General features: G+C 38.3%; 1 protein-coding gene across 9 annotated transcripts in view; it reads left to right on the top strand.

Moving 5' to 3' along the window:
* Nucleotides 1-605: 605 nt before the first annotated feature.
* Nucleotides 606-21,704, top strand: part of ehmt1b (euchromatic histone-lysine N-methyltransferase 1b) — a 35,638-nt gene continuing 14,539 nt past the window's right edge. For 7 of the 9 annotated variants that reach the window (XM_067375875.1, XM_067375876.1, XM_067375872.1 and 4 more), the window contains exons 1-4: nucleotides 9,550-10,379; nucleotides 20,168-20,255; nucleotides 20,677-21,161; nucleotides 21,318-21,462. In XM_067375875.1, coding sequence (XP_067231976.1) covers nucleotides 10,329-10,379; nucleotides 20,168-20,255; nucleotides 20,677-21,161; nucleotides 21,318-21,462 — 769 coding nt within the window. In that variant the 5' untranslated portion in view covers nucleotides 9,550-10,328. Of the gene's footprint in view, nucleotides 651-9,549; nucleotides 10,380-20,167; nucleotides 20,256-20,676; nucleotides 21,162-21,317; nucleotides 21,463-21,704 lie in introns of those variants that run through there. The other 2 variants (XM_067375874.1, XM_067375870.1) reach the window with 2 other exon arrangements.

Genomic DNA, 21,704 nt, shown 5'->3' with positions numbered 1-21,704 from the left:
TTCAACTTACGGAAAAAAACTAAACTGGCACTGCGTTCGTTCCGTAAGTTGAATAGGGAAGGCGTAGGACATACAACGTAAGCTTTTTGAAGACTACGGAAAGCGGAAGCACGTGCAAGCCGATCATTTGTGTTTATAAAGCATCTACAGTTGTATTTGTTTCGAAAATGACCAATCGTTTTGCTAGATAAGACCCTTATTTCTCGTCTGGTATCGTTTAAAGCCCTTTGAAGCTGCACTGAAACTGTAATTTTCACTTTCAACCGTTTGGAGGCCATTGAAGTCCACTATAAGGAGAATAATCCTGGAATGTTTTCATCAAAATTTTAATTTCTTTTCGACTGAAGAAAGAAAGACATGGACATCTTGGATGACATGGGGGTGAGTAAATTATCAGGAAAATTTTATTTGAAAGTGAACTAATCCTTTAATAAATGAACAGAGACTCCAAAATAAAGCATAATTTTGCATGTAGTTGGCGTAATTATGTCCTGGCGTTTTTGAACTTGTTCTTCGAAACTGTTCGAAAGAACCGATTCTCAGAAATGAGTAATTCACTACTCCACATGATAGCTTCAAGTAAATTGGTGACGTATGCGTAAGGGGGCGTGGTCTCGGGCTGAGGAGCCATGGCTTCAATGAAAACTGAGGTAAGTGTAGAGCAACGATTCTACATTGTAACTTGGTTTATCTGTGTAATCATGCGGTTTTTACCAGCTTGACTCAACGACTGATTGACAGACCGTTTGAGGTATATAAGCAGCCGGTTGAAGCTTTGAGCGGCTATCCCGGGCAGGTTTTGTCACGAGTCTTTCAAAGAGCCCGCCTGACGGTCCGTTTCAGTGTGAAAACTCGGCGCTTTTGTGCGAGTGAGTGCGCGTGAAGCTTTGTGAAGGAAAAGAATGAGGCGGCCTCCCCTTTTGCAGTGCGGCTGCTGTTGCCTGGAAACCTGAATACAGTTCGCCTTTGCATTTTGTATACGGCAAGGTGATTGTTGTTATGCTGGTTCCAGGGCACTATCCGGCTACAGATGCTGCTGTGTTGCTATTGTAAATACAGCGGCAGTGCATATTGTTATATTATTGTACAATATCCACAAGCGCATCCCTTCGTCCACCAACCAAACACCCATCAGCGTATCCCTTATGTTCGGGAATATTTTAGCAGTACCAGTAGTTTGTAGCGTCTTTCATGCAGGAAGCTGAAGCTAAAGGCTACTTGGTGCTAAAGCAGTTGTCAACATTAGTATTGTGTGGTTAAAATGAAATTACATGTGTTGTTGGTTACATATAAAATGATTTTAGACACCGGAAAACTGTTATGTCCCTAGTTAAAAATTACAAGCGAATCAATTTGGAATTTCTGTGATAATATTCACTATCCTAAAGGATCCTAATGTGTATTATTCATATACTAATAGAATAAGCAGCCGAATAAAATACAACTTTAGGGCATTAAAATGAATAAAAAATCTTTTAGGACTCTTTTTATAGTTCTTGTGATATTCTTTTAACTCTCCAATAGTATGACATTCCAACTCATACGAATAGAAATTCAGGAATGATTTAGTTTTATTCAGATATTGGATAATATATTGGATAATATTGAAGTATTGCAGTTTTATCGCTGATGTCTGGAGAGTGTTTGGGTTTTTAAATAATGCTCACTATATGTAGTGCAATGAGGAAATCAAACACATTATCATGTTTATCTATTGGAGAGAACCTGCACTTGTTCACCGACAGGGGGAGCCCTGTGATTGGGCCTTGTCAACAGCTTCTAGTGTAGGAAGGTTTGAGGTTAAGTACATAAATTATACAAGCATTTGTTGGAGAAATGTTCTGCCTGACAAATCAAACAAATGGGGCAATTGAGAATTTCTCAACGGAGTGTTCTTGTGTTGAATATTTAAGTTTAAAATTAAGCAATGCTTTAGTGAAAAGGTTCCAGGCAGATATTGTTAGTATTGTTTTTAAGCCACCACCATTGAGTTTTCATTGCAGACATTAAAGGGTTAGTTCACCCAAAAATGAAAATTCTGTCATTTATTACTTACCCTCATGCCGTTCCACATCCATAAGACCTTTGTTCATCTTCAGAACACAAATTAAAATATTATTGTTGAAATCTGATGGCTCTGTGAGGCCTGCAGAGGGATCAATGACATTTCCTCTCTCAAGATGCATTAATGTACTAAAAACATATTTCAATCAGTTCATGTGAGTACAGTTCTCAGTGGTTCAATATTAATATTATAAAGCGATGATAAATATTTTTGGTGCGCCAAAAAAACAACGACTTAAATAGTGATGGCCGATTTCAAAGCACTGCTTCATGAAGCTTCGGAGCGTTATGAATCTTTTGTGTCGAATCATGATTCAGATCGTGTGTAAAACCACCAAACTGCTGAAATCACGTGACTTTGGCGCTCCAATCCACTGATTCGACACGCTGATTCATTATCCTCTGAAGCTTCATGTAGCAGTGTTTTGAAATCGGCCATCACTATATAAGTCCTTATTTAGTTTTTTTTGGCACACCAAAAGTATTCTTTATAATATTACTATTGAACCACTGAACTCACATGAACTGATTTAAATATGTTTTTAGCACCTTTATGGATGTTGAAAGAGGAAATGTCATTACTCCCTATGGAGGCCTCACTGACCCATCGGATTTCAACAAAAATATCTTAATTTATGTTCTGCAGAACACAGAGAGTCATACAGGATTTGAACGACATGAAAATGAGCAAATGATCTCAGAATTTTAATTTGGTGAACTATGCCTTTAAAGGAGTCACAAGTCAAGTCACCATTATTTATATATCGCTTTCTACAATACAGATTGTTTCAAAGCAGCTTTACAGTGATAACAGGAAAATGATTCAATGATGCAAACAGAGTTCATTTTAGCTGTACAGCAGCTCTAAAAGAAAATAGTGTCATTGTTCAGCTGAAGCCAGTTCAGTATTGATTCAGTTCCGTTGTAAAGATCATCAATTATTAAATTAGTTAATTTAATCTTTAAAGCAGTTCTGCAGAAAACAGTGACGTCATCGTCCAGCTCAGCTCGGTTCAGTGCGTAAGTCACAGTCTTCTGTATTTGTGGACATAAAATGCATGGCTTTAAGTAAGCTATTTAATTGTGGGAATTATATTTGATTGGCTTATAAGCTCAATAAGAGACACAAATTAATTTTTTTAATAAGATTAAATATTTAAGTCATGGTACCCTGCAAAATATGTACTTTGGACATCTAAGTAAAGTTTTATTACATAATTGTGCCTAGTAAGATGACCTGCTTCTTCATTATTGAACTGTAGGACATTTTGTGAATGCACACATTTAAAAAATAAAGTATTGATATATTGAAAGGAAAAAGTATTGCAATATATGGATTTAGGAATGTTTTGGCACTGCCCTTGTTTGGAAGTCTGGTTAAAGAAAGACCTAGCTCAAATTGTAGTCAGCAAAGTTTGAAGCCCATGGTTGATTGACTGGTCGGCAGTTTTTTGCTGTCGTCTAAGACATATCAAATGTAATGTGGATGAAGCTTTTGTTGAATCTATGTAAATAAAACTTGCAAATGATGGTTTAAATGGAACCATCTGTCCATACTTCATTTTGCCACTTCTCGAAAAGGGTTACGCTCAATAGTGTCTAGAATGGATTTCTGTTTTAGTGACTGACTGAGAATGAAGTTGAACTCTTTGGCCTGATTGGAATGTGATCTGTTTGTTGCAAACTTGAAAGCACCAGCATTGGTATCATGTTGTGGCCAGGATCCACCCATATAGAAAACACAATTATTTTTGTATTTTATGTTTAGTGGTGAATAAATCAAAAATATATGATACAACAATAACAGTACCTCATTTTATTGATTGAGTTCTTCTGGATTGAGTAGGAGCTCACTAGCCACTTCCAATGCCACAAGGTCCCGCCCAACCAACTGCCAGCAGTGATATATGACAGTCAGCAAGGCCATTAACTTAGCAGGAAGTTTAGTCACTAGGGCTGTTAACATCTCCATTGTTTGACTATATAAATAAGCAGAGCATAGAACTGAAAATTGGTGGGGAAAAAGTTGCACATTTGAGGAATTTTAAAGTCATGTACATTGTGATGAATAATTGTGTCTGCTCTGCTACATCATTTTTTTCTGAACTAGGACTGGGCGGTATGATATATATCGTGGCAATGGTATAAAATGTCTATCGTTAGAGATTTTGCTATATTGTGGTATGTAAATATATACACCTAGCACAGCACTATGGTCATTTTAGAGTGAGACAAAGTGCGGGATGTGCTTGATGTTAAAAAGAGTCATTAAGAGCAATGAAAGATCATGAAAAAGAACTCAATGCAGTGCTCGCACTGACTTGTATAGAAAGCTGTGTCTCTCAGCATGAAATTGCTAATTATCTTTTTCACGTCTTGTTGCGCTTGAATTGTCGAATACAAACACAATTATGCCAAAATGCCTATCACATGGAGTTTTTATGTAAAAACAATTGCTTATGTCTCAAGTGAAAGTAAACAGTTGGGTATAAACCGGATGTGTGTCAGTATAATGAATCTGTGCATTCGGTCTTTAAAGGTAGGGTAGGTTATTTTTTGGAGAAGCTAGCAAAAGCGAGCTAGCTTTGAAAGATCCCACCCTCCCTTCAGAGTGTCTCCAAAGCCATGCCTCCTTCAAAACACATGAACATGTACAGCAAGGGGGGTCTAATGCTATTTCATGCATTCTGAATTATTTACACTGTTAAAAAGCTGCATTCTGCTAAACATGGCCAAAGTTTCAAAACACAAGTTGGATGTATGACGATGTATTTCTTTGCCTAATACACTACTTTATATAATAATTGATGACCGGTTTCGGAGAGTTTTTTTCGAGTATGGCCCTTTATCATGTATTAAAGGGCGGAATTCCTTGTATGGGCACTTCTCCCTGATAAGCGTGCACGCCCATCAACGCGCTTCGTTCGGGTTACGGATGCCGAGTGATTTTTCAACAATGTCACCAAAGGAGTGTTTTTGGTTGTGAGGGGAAAGATTACCCTTTTCAGCTTCCCAAAGAACCCAGTGTTAAGGGAACAGTGGATGTAGTAAAATGTAAACAACACATACGTTTTTGTTCGCTTTTTATTTATAATGATGTTGCAGCTTGCAGACGATCCCTACGGAAATGCTGCACGTGCTCGTGACTCTTTAGCTCTGCCCACGGCAGGCACGCCTCCAGGAGCTCTGCTTTTTTCAGAAAGACTCTGTACAGCGTATCTATCTTTTATAAATATGATAAAACTAAAAGACTTTTCAGAGATATGAAGGATGCACTACTACTCTACAGGTACTCAAGATTAACATGAGATTGGTAGAAACTGTGTGTGTTACCTACCCACCCTTTAAAGAGCACTGTCCTGTACCACCTGACTGCTGCAGGTTCATTTCAGAGTTGATAGTGCTGCCATTTAAACACATAAGTTCATGCCATGAACCGCTCCGTGCATAACATCATTGGGAGATGGTTCTTCCTAATTATAGTAGTTATGGTGTGGACACACAAGCTTGTAGTTTTTAAAATACATATGCTGACAATCAGGTAGGACATTGTATTATTGCATTCGGTCCCACTGGATATTTTATGGTCCTACGCCTTACACAGTCAATATATGTATATATATAAATATATATACATATAAATACATTTAGACCACTTAACGTAGTGATTGCTATCAGGATGTGAAGAGACTTTTAACCAGCATAACAAAAAAATGTTTCTGGAACAAATCTCCTACACTGACTTTCAGTGACAGCAGCCTAATAAACCTGCTGCTCTCTGTGTGGTTAATGTTAATCAAACAAAACAAAGTAGAAAATAACTTACTGCTCCTGACTGTATAACTTTTGTAGCTTTAATAACTATTTATTTTTAATTCATATGGTGTAGACTGCAGTATTTTGTTTTTACATTTTATTATTTCGTTTCTGTTAAATAAACCTATTGTACCTAAAAATGTAATTCACATTTTTTGTTAAATTGTATTTGTCCTGTTGTTTGTAATTTTGGTCATTGTTGGTATAAGAAATTGCTATCAGAGTTTGGTTATATCACCCAACCTTATTCTGAACAAATAAAAATTGAGGCTAGTTATTTTTTCATAATTCTAAAGCAAATTCCCCTGCTGGCAGTGTTATTTTTGACAGCTAAGTTAAGTTTTGATTTAGCTTTAGTCATATTTTAGTCATTTGAATTGTTTTAGTTTAGTCAGAAACTCAGGTGAAAAATACTACCTCCAGAAACTGAATAAAGTAATCAAATATAAAATAAAGTTCATAGTCTTCCTTGTATAAATCCTTAAACTAAAGTTACTAAAGTTACTCAGTCAATAGCAGTTCTAAGGCCGTGTGTCCACCTAAGCGTTTTTTCCAGCTGCTAGCGTATTTTTTCAATTGTTTTCAATGGGAGCGCCGCGTTTTTTAAACGCCGAGAGCGTAACGAGGCGCTGAGCGTCTTTTTCACGCTCAAGCGCTGAGAGCTGGGCGTTTTTACTGGTCGCCTCGAGTTGAAGAATGTTCAACTTTGAGTAAAACGCTGCGCTCATCACTGTCACTTTTTAGCCAGCCATCCAATCAGAGTGGAGGAGGGGCGGGACAAATACAACTCCGACCAACTGTCACAATCTTGCTGTACAGCGACAGAAACAAAATGGATGAGAAATTAATATTGCTGGTCTCCGAACATACATAGCAAGTAATTCCACATTGTGTGAACATTTTTAGCCTGAAACAAATTACCTGCAAAATCAGTTATAAGTAACATATTATTCCGTATCATAGCAACAAAGCGTCTCAACGTAAAAAAACGCTACGCTGCAGAAGCGCTCTCAAGCGCTCATAGACGGGCGTTTTAAGCAGAGCGCCTAGCGTTTTCAGCTGGCTAAAAACGCTCTGGTGGACACACGGCCTAAGTGTTCTTTTTGTCTTTTGTTGTTTAATTAACCTTAATGACATAGACGGCAGCAGGTTTATTAGGCTGCTGTCTCTTTAAGAGCAAATGCACAGACCGAATATACTGATACACATCTGGTTTTCACTCAAATGTTTATGTTCACTTTAGACCTAACAGTGTTTACATAAATACTCCACACATTGAGCATTTTGACAATTGTGTGTGTATTGGACCATTCGAATGCAATACATTGCTGAAGAGAACTAAACTCAGGATCACATCCTGTCTGAGAGAGGCATCTTTTGGGTATGTCAGTTAGTGTGAGTACAGCATTAAGATCTTTTTTTATGATTTGTTGCACTTAACTCTTTTTAACATCACGAATGTTCCACTTCTTATCTGCTACGTGGATATATTTACATACTGCAAAATAAAAGATATTACAAAATCTCTAACGATAGACATTTTATATCATCGAAGCCACCATATATATCGTCATACCGCCCAGCTCTAATATATATTTACAAGTGTGCAAAAATGTGTGTAATAGGTTTCCTGTCAACTGTGGGTTGGAAAAGCTGATTGGCCTAAATTGTTTAAGCAGGTATAGCCATGTTGAGTATAGTTGAGACAATGCACTGAAATGAGTTTTTTTTTATTAAAACACTGAAATCGAAATTAAAGTTTTCATTTAGCTGGGAAAATAAAAAAAAAAGTTTCAGTTAGAGGTTGACTGATTGATCTGTCGGTCAATTAATCGGGCCGATTTTTTTGGGGGCAATTTTTAAATAATCGGCATCGGGCGATTGTGCTGCAAATTAGGCCGATTAATAGGCAGGCAAATCAGCTCAGCGTTGTTGTGGAACACGTGACGCTGCCTCTTAATTGCGGCAAGCAGATTGCCATTTCACCGGCATAAGGCCTGGGTATACTTCATTTTCACAGTTGAGCGCACAAGCCTTTCAAAGTATACTCTTTTGGCTGTGAGTGCGGAAAGACACGTTTGGCACGTGGACTGCTGTTTTCAACCGGACGGGGTGTGTACATTTTTCTAACAGTCACTTGTCGCCACCTACTGGTGTAATAACAATGTAATTGAAATCTTTATTTGAAGCGCAAAGTTACTTTCAAAAGGTGATTTACTCTATTTTGATCACTTCCATAGACATCAGTGTTTATTTTATCTTTTATCCCAGTACTTCTAAGATACTATATAGAATATTTGTAATGCAGAAATAACGATACTGTGTGGTTGAAAACTGTTTGTGAAGCTGTTTCATACTTATACATGACAACTGCTCTCTCTGGCTCAGCGACAGCGCCAACGCAGATCTGAATGTTCCGATGTGATTTTTTTCAAAGGTTTAATAGACACAGGAGAATCGTTGTCATTTAGGAATAAGATTGCGTAGGTGTCTGAATTGAGATTGTGATCTTTTAATGATTAATCATGCATCTAGTTGTGTGCATGAAATAGACACTGACAGTCAAAACGCATCATGGGAGAAATGCGGTTTATTCTTGAAAACAACTTTGACCAAAACTGAAAATCCTTTTTTTTTTTCCTTTTATTAGCTGTTTATTATATTGTATATTGACAAACTGAATTTAACCTTCTCATGGTTTACGTATAGTTGTCTCTGCATATTAATGAGATTTATTTTAGATTACTGCAGCTTTAAGGCTTCATATTTTATTTTGTGGATCTACTCGTGCCACTTGCTTTGCAGAAATCAAAGGGAACTACATTAGACGAGGTTTAAACCTCATTTTACCATGTAAAAAAAAAAAAAAAAATCTAGCCTGATTCTTTCGAGTGGTTTTCGTAATCAAACAATCATTTCCAGTTTGTGTACATTTTATTGATCTTTGATTTATAATTCCTGTTGACATTACATTTCAAAGCAGATAAATATTTATTATAGAAAATGAATGTTAGAGATGTAAAACCCATTTTAAGAGACAAAGGATTTGCATTTTTATGTAACAGGTTTAAAATCAGCTCAAGGAGTTTTTTGGCTTAGAAGCCAAACCACATTGTTTAAGATTGTCATTTTCTTTTTCATATTGGAGGAAACAAAGTTTGACACGTAATAATTCATGTGTAAATGCATATTTTTTGACATTTCAAACCCAAATGAAACATTGATATATATGCTTATTCAAAAAGTGCTGTTATGTATTGCTTCTCATTAAACCTTCAAAGTATCATAAGAGTAAAAGATTGAGCAACAGTAACAGGGTTAAAGACACCAAAGAGCCCATTGATTGTAGCTAGATGCCGTTCCATGAAATGGCTGCAGTGTTGTTTTTTTCTGCTCTTCCTTCTTCATGAAGAACAGTAGAGCTCAATCTGAGCATGCTCAGTGTGGGCCATGTCAGAGCTTTATACAGAGAGCTGGTCATGTGACCTGTGCTCAGGGACGGTGCATGTGTGGGAAGATAGCTAGTCGTTTGGAGAGTGTAAATTTGTTTACACCTCCCCCATGAATGAAGACCACTGCTTAAGGCAGGTACAACCTTGTTGCTGGAGGGTTTGCCCTCTGATGAAGCAGGATTATTTCCATCTTCATTTTTGCTTTTGTGGTCAGTGGAACAAGCGTTGCCAGATAGCTGCTGCTCCCAACTGGTTTGCTGTTGGTTTTTTGAAAGGAATGGACTCTAAACGGTTCTCTAAAATTCTGTTGTTTTGGAGCATGGAAATGAGTGTTTCTTCTGATTTTGGATATCATCTGATTTACATGTCATCTTTCTGATTAACTGATTAAGCTCATGTTCCAGCATCTGAAGAGCAGGCCTGTTTGAAGTTGGGCAGGAACTTGTTCTGAGACTTCATCCTGCGCTCACCCCAAATCTGAAAGCAGAGGATTTTTCCTGCATGGATTTTTTTTTTTCAGGTGTAGCTGTACACCAAAACTGTATTCAAGCTGCGTACCATGTGTCTTCATCAGCTTGACAAGAATACCCACAAATTATCTTGATGTCTTAGATCTCTTTAAAAATCACTTGCCAAGTCATCAACCATTAGGAAAAACTGTAGCCTCTCAAGCTCCAGTCAAGTCTAAGACAAGGACATTATTGGCATTATTAGATGGTTTACTACAATGTTTTTGCATTTGTCTTCAGTGGCAGGAAAGAAGAACTTGAAAGTGGGATAAACTTGAGCAGCCAAGCAAATCGAGCCAATTATGCAGGCAATTCTTGATGCTTTTCTTGATACCCGAGTGATGTCGGCCGCCTATAATCAGCAGTGCAAAACATAGTCTGCTGTTTCTCTTGCTGGCAATGAGCTTTGTTTCGCTGACCGGTCCTGGTGTAGATTCCATTGAGGTAGATTCTAGGATCCCTCTGCATTTGTAAGAAGCTCTTTTGCATGCCTGAAGCCATCTGGATTCATTTTCTCAAAACACAACTTTGTGTGTGTGTAAGTGTGAGTGTGAATGTGTGTGTGTGTGTGTGTGTGTGTGTATAGATATTATAAATGCAAGGAATGAATAGGCCATCCAAATAGGCCACGATAAATAGCCAAACTGTCGCTCTCTTTTCTCTTTGTTTGTATATCTCCCTCCTTACTTCATTCTTTTCCATCATTGTGCTGTAGAAAACCAGGAAAGCATAGAAAATCCAACTGAAACATATGAAACTACATTGTTTATTAGTGGAAAAGATCTTCAGGGCCCTCTCAGTATGATAAACATGGCTTCTGGGAAAGCGGACTCTCAGTGTCAGTGGTATGAGGTGACTACAAAATGGCAGTGAAACTCCTAGCATGCAGGCTTCAGTTGTGAAGCTCAGATCTGTGGTGGTGTCAGTTATTTGGCAGTATGACAATCAAGAGACTTTTCTTGCCCCTGCCAAGGTTGCAAGACGAAGCTGTGAAGCGTGTTTGGAAATGCTTCTTACAAAATCAAAAGGAATTTCATGAACTTTCGTTCTTGTTAAGATCTATTTCATTGCTGCAAAGGTTTCACTATCATGCAAAGCAATTCATACTCCTCATATAGAATGTAGTCATTACCATATATTGCATCTTTCTAGGAAAAATGTATTAGAACTGTGGAAGAATTTAAAGCTATGGAACAGCTGTGTAACCAATACTGAAATCTTAGGTATAGTATGAGGGCACTAGATTTCTTTCAGAGAGCAATGTATAGCCTACAGGGCTAAAATTTATGAACCGAATAGGTCCTCCTGCTTTGTATAGCTTTGAAAAATGGAGATATAGTGTAGATTTGTGTCATAAAAAATGGGGTTGTGAAAAGCTGTTGGTTTTTTTTACCATTTGCAAGAACATTACTACATGGTTCCTGGCAATGTTGGAGGAAAATAAAACAGTATTACTGTCTACTTCCTGATGAGACACTCCATGACCATACATATTTAAACATTTTTTTTGTGTGTTTAAATATGCTACCATTCAAAATAGGAATGTCAATTTACATAAATTCCCAAATTCGATTGTCATTTTAAATTAACAATCAATTAATCGTTAACTTTAACCTCTTAAAGGTCCAGTTTTTCGTGTTTTTTTTTAAGCTTTGATTTCGTTTATAGTGTGCAATATAACGTGTTCATGTTTCGTGTGTAAAAAAAACACAGTATTTTTCACATAATTTACTTATCTGTATACCGCTGTATACCACTGTCATAAAAACGGGCTGATGACTTCCTTGTTCTATGAAGTCCCTCCTTCAGAAATACGTAACGAGTTCTGATTGTGCCAGCGGTTCCTGTGTTGTGATTCGACAGCAGCTTAGCACTCCTTGCCCGGAAAGGTCACGCCTCTTACCATAATGTGTGTTGCACATAGTTTTACATGTGGATTATTGTGGTGTTGTGCCGAATGAACACAAAAGACAGTAATTCCCGAGAGACTGAACTCTTTAATCTCCACAAGCAGCGACAGAAAATGTACAACGTTAGCACTCACTCAGAAGAGTACCTCATACGGAAAACAGCCATATACATAAACATAGTCCCCTCTTGTGGCCATTATGTGCACTGCAGTCCAACATTAACTATTGCAGTAAGGATACCACAGTTATAATTTTCGGGAATCGAGTTAAACATAAATTGTAACCATTGATCTCTAAGTATAGCGTCCCTGGGAAGGCCAAACAAAGGTGATTGGACCGTGGGATGAAAATAACACCGTTTTGATGACATGGCGACAAACACACTCTACAAACGCAACTCTTGCTCTTCTCCGTGGGAATGCAACAAGACCACGCCCCCTTTTTTTGTGTATTCCTGTGGGCGGAGGTTAGTAACATGGGATCACGAAGAACGGGACCTTTAAATCCAAATCCCAATGTTTTTTAACAACCACTTGCTTAACCAACACAAAATAAGTGTTATTTAAAGCTTAGAAGCTTTGCTATATAGTGAATCTAGGGAATATGGCCATCACTTAACAAGTGCTTTTAAATTTGCTGACATATTAGAAGTGCTCTATTTTCATAGAGTGAAAAAGTAACTGTATAATCTGTAAAATCATCATACATAACAGACAGACTTAAGGTTTCAACTAGCAGTTTGTAACTTCGCAAAACATTAGCAAACTATAGTAGATCACGTAGAGCAGGTGGTCTGGAACGAGCCCAAACAAAACATAAGACAATACGAAGATCACAGAGTGACATGACATGCTGCTTGGCTAAAGCTATAGGACTTTAGGGATCTTATCGTGTCGCGATTTTGATGCAGTGATTTCCAACTTCTTTCGAAAGTTTAACCAATGGAAACTGGATCTTGGATGTGGTGGGCCGGACACTTTTACAGCTGGAGTGCGCTTGGATTGGTTTGGTTGCAGATTGCCAGGTCTTAATTTACCATGCTCCATAGAATAGGAGCTCACAGCTGAAACAGGGCTGGAAGATCATCACTCAACCAGGATATTATTAATTGTTGTTTATTCTATGTACTTCTATAACTTAAGTAGTTCTTATGTTCAGTAAAATCACTTGTTTGATCGTTTTTTGGACCCTTGATTATGTTTCGAAATAAACAGCTAGCCTACCTAATCCATTGCATGGCTTGAAGACATTAATACATTTTGAATACGTAACTACGGCTCGCTCGCTTAATTTAATTTTTGAATGATAGTGTATTTACCATTTAAACAATAATTTTTTAAAAAAAAAATTTAAATAACCAATAGGCTTAAGTTGTGTAATCCGTTAATCATGATTTGCTACTTGTTAGTTTCAGGTGGTTTTAGGGGGCAGGGCATTCTCATTCTAGATCATTTGATTGGACAAAAATCAGTGCAGTGCAGGATGAGTCATTTAATATGGTTTTGGCTGGTCTTCCCTGCAAAACTACAAAACTGTGTGAAAGCCTAGAAATACACTAGCATATCAATGGCCTAAAAGCTAAAAGGCATGGAATTTAGTTGCTTTTTTATTTGTTTTAATAGAATATTTTAAAGAACCTTTTCATTGTAAAGAGCAAAATGAATTGTCTTGCGCTAGTATGTTTCCTCATGTTTAGTATTTACGGCTTGTTGAAATATACCAGATTGTGTAGTTGAAACTATATCTGTGTATCTGTTAAATATGCTATTCCTAAAGCATGCTATTCCTTTACCTTCATAGACTTCAGTAGACAGCCCTTGATAAAAGTGCTGAATAATTTCAGTTTTGGTTCCAGGGAAATTGAAGCTGATTCGCAAAGACTATATCTTCAGTGTTTTTCATTAGCCCTTGCTAGCAATTACATGCTTGACCACCAGCCCGTTTATAAAGCAGCATGTTGATTTCTGCATCTGATTGAAATACAAGTGTACCAAACAGCTTGTTTTCAGACAGATTTGATTTATACCAGCATTAAGAAATGTTTTTGCCACTGGCTTCTCTGGGCCTTGTGTCTCTTGTGACATCCGTGCCCTACTAAGGGGCTAAGTGGAGATAAAGACCTCTTGAGAGATGACAACAGATTAAGGATAACACAGTCTTACTCCTGGTTCCTGTGGTAGACAGCAGAGATTCGTGTTTCTATGGCGTCACCATACCTTTCCTGGTCCTTTCCAGCAATGAAATGGCTGCCTGAAATCGTTGTTGCCCTGCTCTCAGGAGAGAAAAAAAATTGAAATTTGAACTGACTGAGCATGCTCAGTGTGAGCTTAAGCTAGCTCAACCGACAGAGGGAGCCTCTAGGTCACATGATCAACAAGCCGGTTGAATGCTTGCATGCGGGAGGAGAAGAGAAAAGAGGAGCAGTCAGCTCGAAGCTCTTTCTCCCTCAACGGAGGCCATCGTTGTGAAAGCAGGTATGAAACCAATGGAGGAACACCTTTGGTGATTCAATGCTTGGGTTCTTCATCATGCTGGTTCTGAATGTGCATCGTTTGAGATTCATCATCTTGATACCTTGTGTTTTGCCATCACTTACTCATCTCACCATTCACTTTCAGTCCATTGATGTTCAGAGGAGAGAAACGCTCTGAGAAATGACTGAAATATGGCACCCAGTCTTCCTCTTAAGCTGTGAGCCAGTGCTGTAGTCAACGGCCCTCTCAGCTGAAACAAGAGTGTGCAGTGTCTCAAATCCGTTTGAGCTTGAAGCCCTCAACAGTGGCTTTTCCTTCCTTCACAGAGTTCTGAGTCAACGTTTGAAGTCTTGGGAGAAAAAACAGGGGATTAATAGCGTCTGTGGTCAGATGGTTGTTTCTTCTGTTGGCACTGATCTTTAGAGTAATGTAAAGCAAGAGAAGAGGAGTGGTTTCTCAATACTGGGCAAGCAAACAAGTGGTGGTTCAGTTTTATGTGCTCGCATCTCATTTTGAATCATCTCTTTTGACGTTCTGTAGCTTTCTTTAGTTTGTATTTCTTCATTCTGCTTGTTTTGTCATCTTCATTGGTCTGGATCTGAATGATTTTAGATGCCTCTAAAGAGTGGAGACGTCCCAAAGTGTACTGCATACTATTTTATTTTTGTATACATTTTCAATTCCTTTTTTTATGCAGTGTTGCTTTATTATAAATGATATTTCTGTGCACATCATTATTATTTAAAAAAAAAAAAATCGTATTATTATTTTTTTTTTTTAACGTTCACTCGCAACATCTCTTCACCGGTCCAATGATGTGAACAATCCAATCTTTTCTAGATGGACAGAATCAAGTCCTGCCCTACATTTTTCTTGTATGTGAAGCCGTTTCACACAAGAACGGACGATCCACATTTTCTGTTTCATGGCGACATTAAATAACATTAAATATGGTTACTTTGAATTTAAATCTAAAAATGTTTAAACTTTTGGCAGTCAGATTAAATATTGGTGTTGGAAATGGCTGATGTTACTTCTGGTTCATCTGTTACACTGGAAATGGGTTGGCAGGTCAAGTCGATTGTAGGGGCATTGCATTGTGGGATGCAGTATTTCTCTTTGTGTGCTCTGATGCATAATTTGTACATTTTGCTAATTTGGGTATTTCATGCATAATGTGCACAGTATGCATACTACATCCTACAGAAATGGTAAGAGTAGTATGCGAACATAGACAAATTGTTCAGGAAGAACAAAGTTTGCAGGCCCAGACCTGTTAAGAGATCCTAGGCTGCCAATTTGTGGAGTACTTTGGAAAACTTGCTTTTTGTATGTTTCCTGAGAGAAGCATTTGAAATAGACCAGTTGCACAGAGGCTTTAACAAGAAACAGGTTCTGTGACAAGACTGATGACACAGTTTAGTGGCTAGTCTTTGCTGCAAGACCTAAAGAACGAGGCCTGTTGTTTTTACCCAATCTTATTTCTTGTTCTTTTTATGTCTCCAAATGTGAACTGACTAAACGCAATGGTATAAAGTCATGTTGATTTTCAATTTGTTTTGTGCTGCATTCATTTTGGATTCATTTTGCGATGATAATCCTTTCTAGTTTTTGTGTATCAGACTTGTTTCAGTCCTAATTTGTTGCTTTTTCAATGGATTGGTCACATTGTCCTGTGCCTTGGCTCATATTTTGGTTTCTTCATTGATTGCCATTCATGCGTGAGTCACAGCCGCAGCTGACACACGGTACTGTGGCTTCGGCTCTGACGTTTGGCTGCACACGTAACTGGATATTAAACTGAAATGAAGGTGTGAATCATTTTTAGCGCTCTCATATTTCATACGTCCTCATTAAGACATTGCGTTCTCGACTTGCGGCTTGTGTTGAAGCTATTAGGAAGGTTAGGCCAACAAAAACCTTATGGGGTTTTGTTGTTTGCACTCTAATCTCTGCTGCCAAATGGCATGAGACAAACCTCCGTCGCATTTACCTCCTGAATCTACAGCTCAGATTATTCAAGTCAAGTCTTAAAAATCCCACTGGGCAGCTGGTTAATTCTAGCAGATACCAGAGAAGCTGATTGTATGCATGTGGAATGGAAAAATCTGTTTATTGCTGGAGAGTTGAAAAGTAATGCTGCGTTTGCGCTCTCCATGGACACTGAAATAGGTCATTAGTGGGAAAAATATAACCCAGCTAGCTTTTGATAGAACGTTAAGCTGATTTAGTTTTCTGTATTGTAGCAGGTATTTATTTATGAGAAAAAAAAAAAAAACTGACATCATGAAGTTAAAGTGGGTGATATCCAGACAATGTTCAGACAGGTTGTGTTTTCTTATGAACCCCGATATAGTCTTATATGCGTGTGTATAATTTTGTAGCAGCAGAATATAGAATATATAAAATATTATTTGATATCAATTCAGAACTTAATAATTAATTACGTCTCAATTCTTGATATAAACCCTAGATGTGTTGCTGGGCGTAGATAGATGTTGGTCTCCTATCCACCCAAATCCCAATCCAGTATGCCATATCCAGTGGAAAGCATTCCCTGTCTGGCTCGTCGTATCAGTAAACACTGTGGTTACAACATGGTGGAAGGGAGCAGGAGGCCCTTCCCTCCTCTTCCTCTGCTGAGCATGTTCCCTGTTTAGCCTGTAGGGGGAGATCAAGGGAAACAACTGGATATTCGCAGTCAAATGCTTTTCTCTCAAAAAGAGGAATGTGGAAGCTGATATCTGGGATCCAGTTCAGCTGGTCTTCTTGGAAACTGTTTTGCCGACGAAAAGATCACTGGAGTTAATACTCAAGGTGATGGTTGACAGTATATTGATAACATAAAAGGTCTTGACATGATTTTGGGAGAGTCTGTGAATGGAAAATGGTTGTTCGTTTTGGTTTTAGTTTTGGAAGTAGTAGGGAACTTGGTGTGCTCTTAAGTTCCCTTTAACATCTGAAGCTAGTGCACAGACTAGGGTCCTCTGTCTTGAAACTATACTGAATGCATTTGTTTCAGCTGTCTGGCAAAATACAGTGTTTGAGTCATAAAATTACAGAGGTTGATTGAGTGATTGAGACTATATTAATTGCTGTACTCTGATACTCTGTTTTACAAGCGGGATCTTTTACCTTTTAAACTGTATTGCATCTAATGAATACCATGCTAATTTAATATGTAAACTAAAAAGAAAAAAATTGGATTAGTCAACCTAGCTAATTAGCTAGTGTTTTGTTGTTATTCGACCATTGCTGCTCACTAGACAGCACTGTGTCAGTTCGTATGTGATGAACTCTTAATGTTGGTACTGGCTATTGTTAGATATTTTAAACCAGCAGCCTTTATAACTAGAGGTCTTTAGCTCAAATTTGGGTATTATCTTGTGCAACTGTTTCTTTATCTGAGACCCTGTCATGTTTTAAGAGGAAATTTGTCAGTTCAGCTGTTCCCTTTATGCCTCAAGAATGTTTTTCTAAGATAAGGAAAATGCTCTAAATTAATTTCTGAAGAAATCTAGACCAATGATTCCCAACCGGGGTAGAAGGGGGCACCTTAAAGGTTTCAGCTTTGTTGTATAAAACCTAAAACCAGATGTTATCAATTCAAATACAAACATTATGACTGTCCTGTCAATTGATTTGAATTAATATGATTTGTCTTCTGATTTGTTTCTGATTAAACAAAGCAATTAAGTAAGAAGACACTCGTAGACAATCATATATATAAAGACTTCAGAAGGAAGCAGATTTCTTTACTGTCTTCTCATTAAAGATTGTACTAATGACTGTGTGTTTCTCTTGTATAAATTGAATTTTTGTGCTAATTACATGCCACTTTACAAAGACTGCAAATGACTTGTTAATCTGGATTTCGTTCATGAATAAATGTGCTGTTACTGTGGATGGAGGGGTACTTGATGGGGTAGTTGAGGCACAAAAGGCAAAAATAGTTGGGAAACAGCTCTAGACCAAGGATTTGCTTACAGTTCATTGCTTTTAAATAAGAGTACACTCGAAACGAAAGACATTTTGCAATCACCAAGGTATGACTGCATCAGAGATGCAGACTGAATGCTGGCAAGACAGAACGTCTCAATGTGGCAGACCTCGGAGTTTAACCATAATCTGCTGGTCTGATTTGATAAGGTGTGATGGGGACTTTGTAGTGTCAGTGGGGCAGATCTTGCCTGGTTTGGTCAGGGAAAAGGGGGACTCTTATTATGAAGTAGCTCCCCTTGTGGTGAAAGAGAGGAACAGAAAGCCACACGACCTCCTTTGTTGCAAGAGCAGCTCCAACGAGCGGCAGACATTTTCTGGCTGTGCAAAGGAAGGCAGCCGGTGCGTCTGCCAATCAGATGAGGTCTGGGGATCGAGGTTGGGGTGGGGGAGGGGATAAACGGTGGGAGAAAGCTTGGATTTGCTTGTAATTACTGCACCCTGTGACCTACCTCTTCCTTTTTGTGCCTGGCCGCAGAGATTCACTCCAGTAGTTTGAGGCTGGTATGTGAGTGAGACTTTATGCACCACTTCAGTTGCATGGCTCGAGGACGTCTGTCTTTGCTTCCAGATGCAAAAATCAACAAGTCTATATTATCACCTCATTCCTTGCTGTTTGTTTCCTATTGTGTTTTTTAGCATGTTTTTCAATGACAAGCCAATTGGGTGAAGCTGGAATCCTGAAGGTGGTCACCTGAGATTATTGCAGGTTTCTCCTGGCTACCTGGTACTTTGAGTAGTACCTCAAAGGATTATGCATGATCTTCCCAGGCCAAAGTGAACTTGACCGGTATGGGAGTCCTGTAGATGTACATTGTCTTTAGGAACGAGACCTCTAGGCATTGGACACTCTTTCTTGAGTTGCGTTTTCTTCCAATCGCATTAGATCTCAGGGATGTGGCATATCTGACAGTACCAGCATGATGTTGTAGGTGTGTTTGGCAGAATGTCACATTTTTTTCAGATTCTTAATTTTTTTGTCATATCCATCGAGGTCTGTTTTTGGGACCCTCCATGCATCATTAGAGAGCACTTTCTTTAAAGTCTGTTCTCTATCTTAAATGTGTCCTTGTTTTTGCAGGGAGATCAGAAATTCCTTGATGAAACAGGGATTTGTTACCAGTGGTTTGTTTTGCTTCACTTTTAGAGCAGGAAAGATGTTCCTAATGGGCTTTATCAGTCTCCGGATCAAGCTGTCTACTACCAGTGGACCAGTAGCCAAGAATGAAAGTGACCAACTCAGCCAGAACATGAAAAATGACAGAGAGAAAATAATGGCAATTAGGGAGCAAGAGAACACTGAGACCTTGGCATCCACTGTATTTGTTCTTCTTGTTCATTTTATTATAAATATCATGATAGTATTGGGCCTTGTCGTGACTGGTTAATTTACAGTAAAGATGTTCTTTTATTCTTGTGTGGAATTTTCAGATGTGATGAACCAGTAGGCGTTTGTTGAAACCTTTTGTGGCTTATGGCATTGGGAGATGTTGAGTCTCGTGAAAATATATCCTTAACTCAGGAGTGATTGACAGCTCAAAGCCAAGCCAATCAAAGCCCTTGTTATTCAGATGTTGTTTAGACTGAACCTGTGGGATAAGCTTCTCACATTCCCAAATGATGTCTCCCAAGTGTTTGTGTTGTGTTGCTAGTGGCCATAATGATTATCTGCTATTTTGGGAAACAGAGGGTCGTTTAATTTCGATCCTAACTCTAATTTGATCCGCTTTCATTCTTATTGCCACTTAAATTTATTCCTGCCATCAGCCTTGCTTGGATGTTGAAGTTTCATTTATTGTTTCATGCATTTTCTACCTTCTCTTTTAAAGACATATTATTTATTAATGCTCTGATATGCATGGTTTGCATACCTTTTTTCTTTTTTTCCATAACATTTCATATGTTATGGAAGTCCAGTAATTCAACCGTGTGCTTCTTTTCAGCCCTCCAGTTTGGCCAATGGAAATTCGGGCAAGAGGGAAACCATGAAGTCTGAGGGGACAAAAGAGTCTCGCAGTGATCAAGAAGAGGGTATATACTACATTTGTTTTAATACATCAGAGCATTTGTGGTATAATGTTGATAGCCATGTATTGACTTGTTTGACTCTTGATAGCCATGTCTTAACACATTTTGACTTGTTTCTTAGTGTTTAGTGAGTTATTTAAATTTTTTATTGCAGAATTTGCTACATGTTTTGGAGCAAAATAAATATGTGTTAACTTAATCCACCTAGAACAGTAGTCCTACCTAAAAGAAAATTATTTACAGAACTATACAGCTCAAATAATTTTTCCCTGAAGAATTCATTTGCTTTAACAAAAAAAATTAGCATTATTATTAGCACTGTTTACTTCCAAGCGCAATTTGTGCAATTTTTGCTTTAATTTTGCTTTATTTTTAACAATTCCGTAACTGTTATGTTTTCTGTTTTCTGTTATTTTTCTTGTAGGTGGAGATGAAAATCACTCAGACGGGCGATCAGACCCTCTTAGAGAGGCCACTGAGCTGAATGGGACCTATGAAAACACGGACGCAAAGAAAACTGAACAGAACCTTTCTGCACCAGCCCGATCCTCAACCATGGAGAACGGACTGTCAGAGACTGAGCCGCCCCATGGCTCTACAGTGGGCAGTAATGGATATATTCTAAGCAAACAGCAGGAAGACACAGTGTCAGCCCTACACAGGACTAACTGGTCCCCCATAGGGGGTTCCACATTGGGGCATGGGACTAAAAGCTCACCACCTTCAGCTTCTATGCTGCGATCCCCAGACCAGGGATCTTCAAATGGTGCTGCAAGCTTAGGACTGAGCCCAATGGAGAGGCGAGCAGAAACGGAGACTAAAAACGGCAGAGTATCGAATACACCCCCGCCAACGATACATCGAGCACGCAAAACTATGTCAAGGCCAGCCTCAAACCAGACACTAAAGGTAATGAGGATTTACCTCCATGAAATTTCTCCTACATCAGCTGCACTAGTCATGACAGCAGTGTATTCAGCTCTGAACATCCTGCAATTTTATTTTGGGTCTGCTCGTGAATCATGATCATGGATATATATAATCACATTTCTGTTCCTCATTCAGCTTTTGAATAGGGAAAATAAGGAGCCAGTCGTGGTGAAAGATGACGGTGTGGGCAAATCAGAGGCAGTGCAGCCACAGCCATCTCCAATCCAGAATCAGCTACCTCAAAGCCAAACTGACGCCACACCAGCCAAGCCACACACAGGTTATACCCTGTATTACATTTCTTTACAACAAAACTGGTCACTGTAATGCTGTTTTTGGTATGGCATTCCATTTACTTTTTTTTTTTTTTTTACATAAACATATCTATCGTAAAATTTAGAGAAGGGCGATATGTCAGTATATTGATATAACCATATTGGTTATCCTTTGATATTAGAGATTTTTGTTTTCTGTATTGGCCATTATTGGACATTTAATTTTACTAATTTCCCCAGTTTTTGT

The sequence above is a fragment of the Chanodichthys erythropterus genome, chromosome 22 (genome assembly GCF_024489055.1).
Source record: "Chanodichthys erythropterus isolate Z2021 chromosome 22, ASM2448905v1, whole genome shotgun sequence".
Lineage (NCBI taxonomy): Eukaryota > Metazoa > Chordata > Actinopteri > Cypriniformes > Xenocyprididae > Chanodichthys > Chanodichthys erythropterus.
This window is presented reverse-complemented; position numbering and strand designations above follow the sequence as displayed.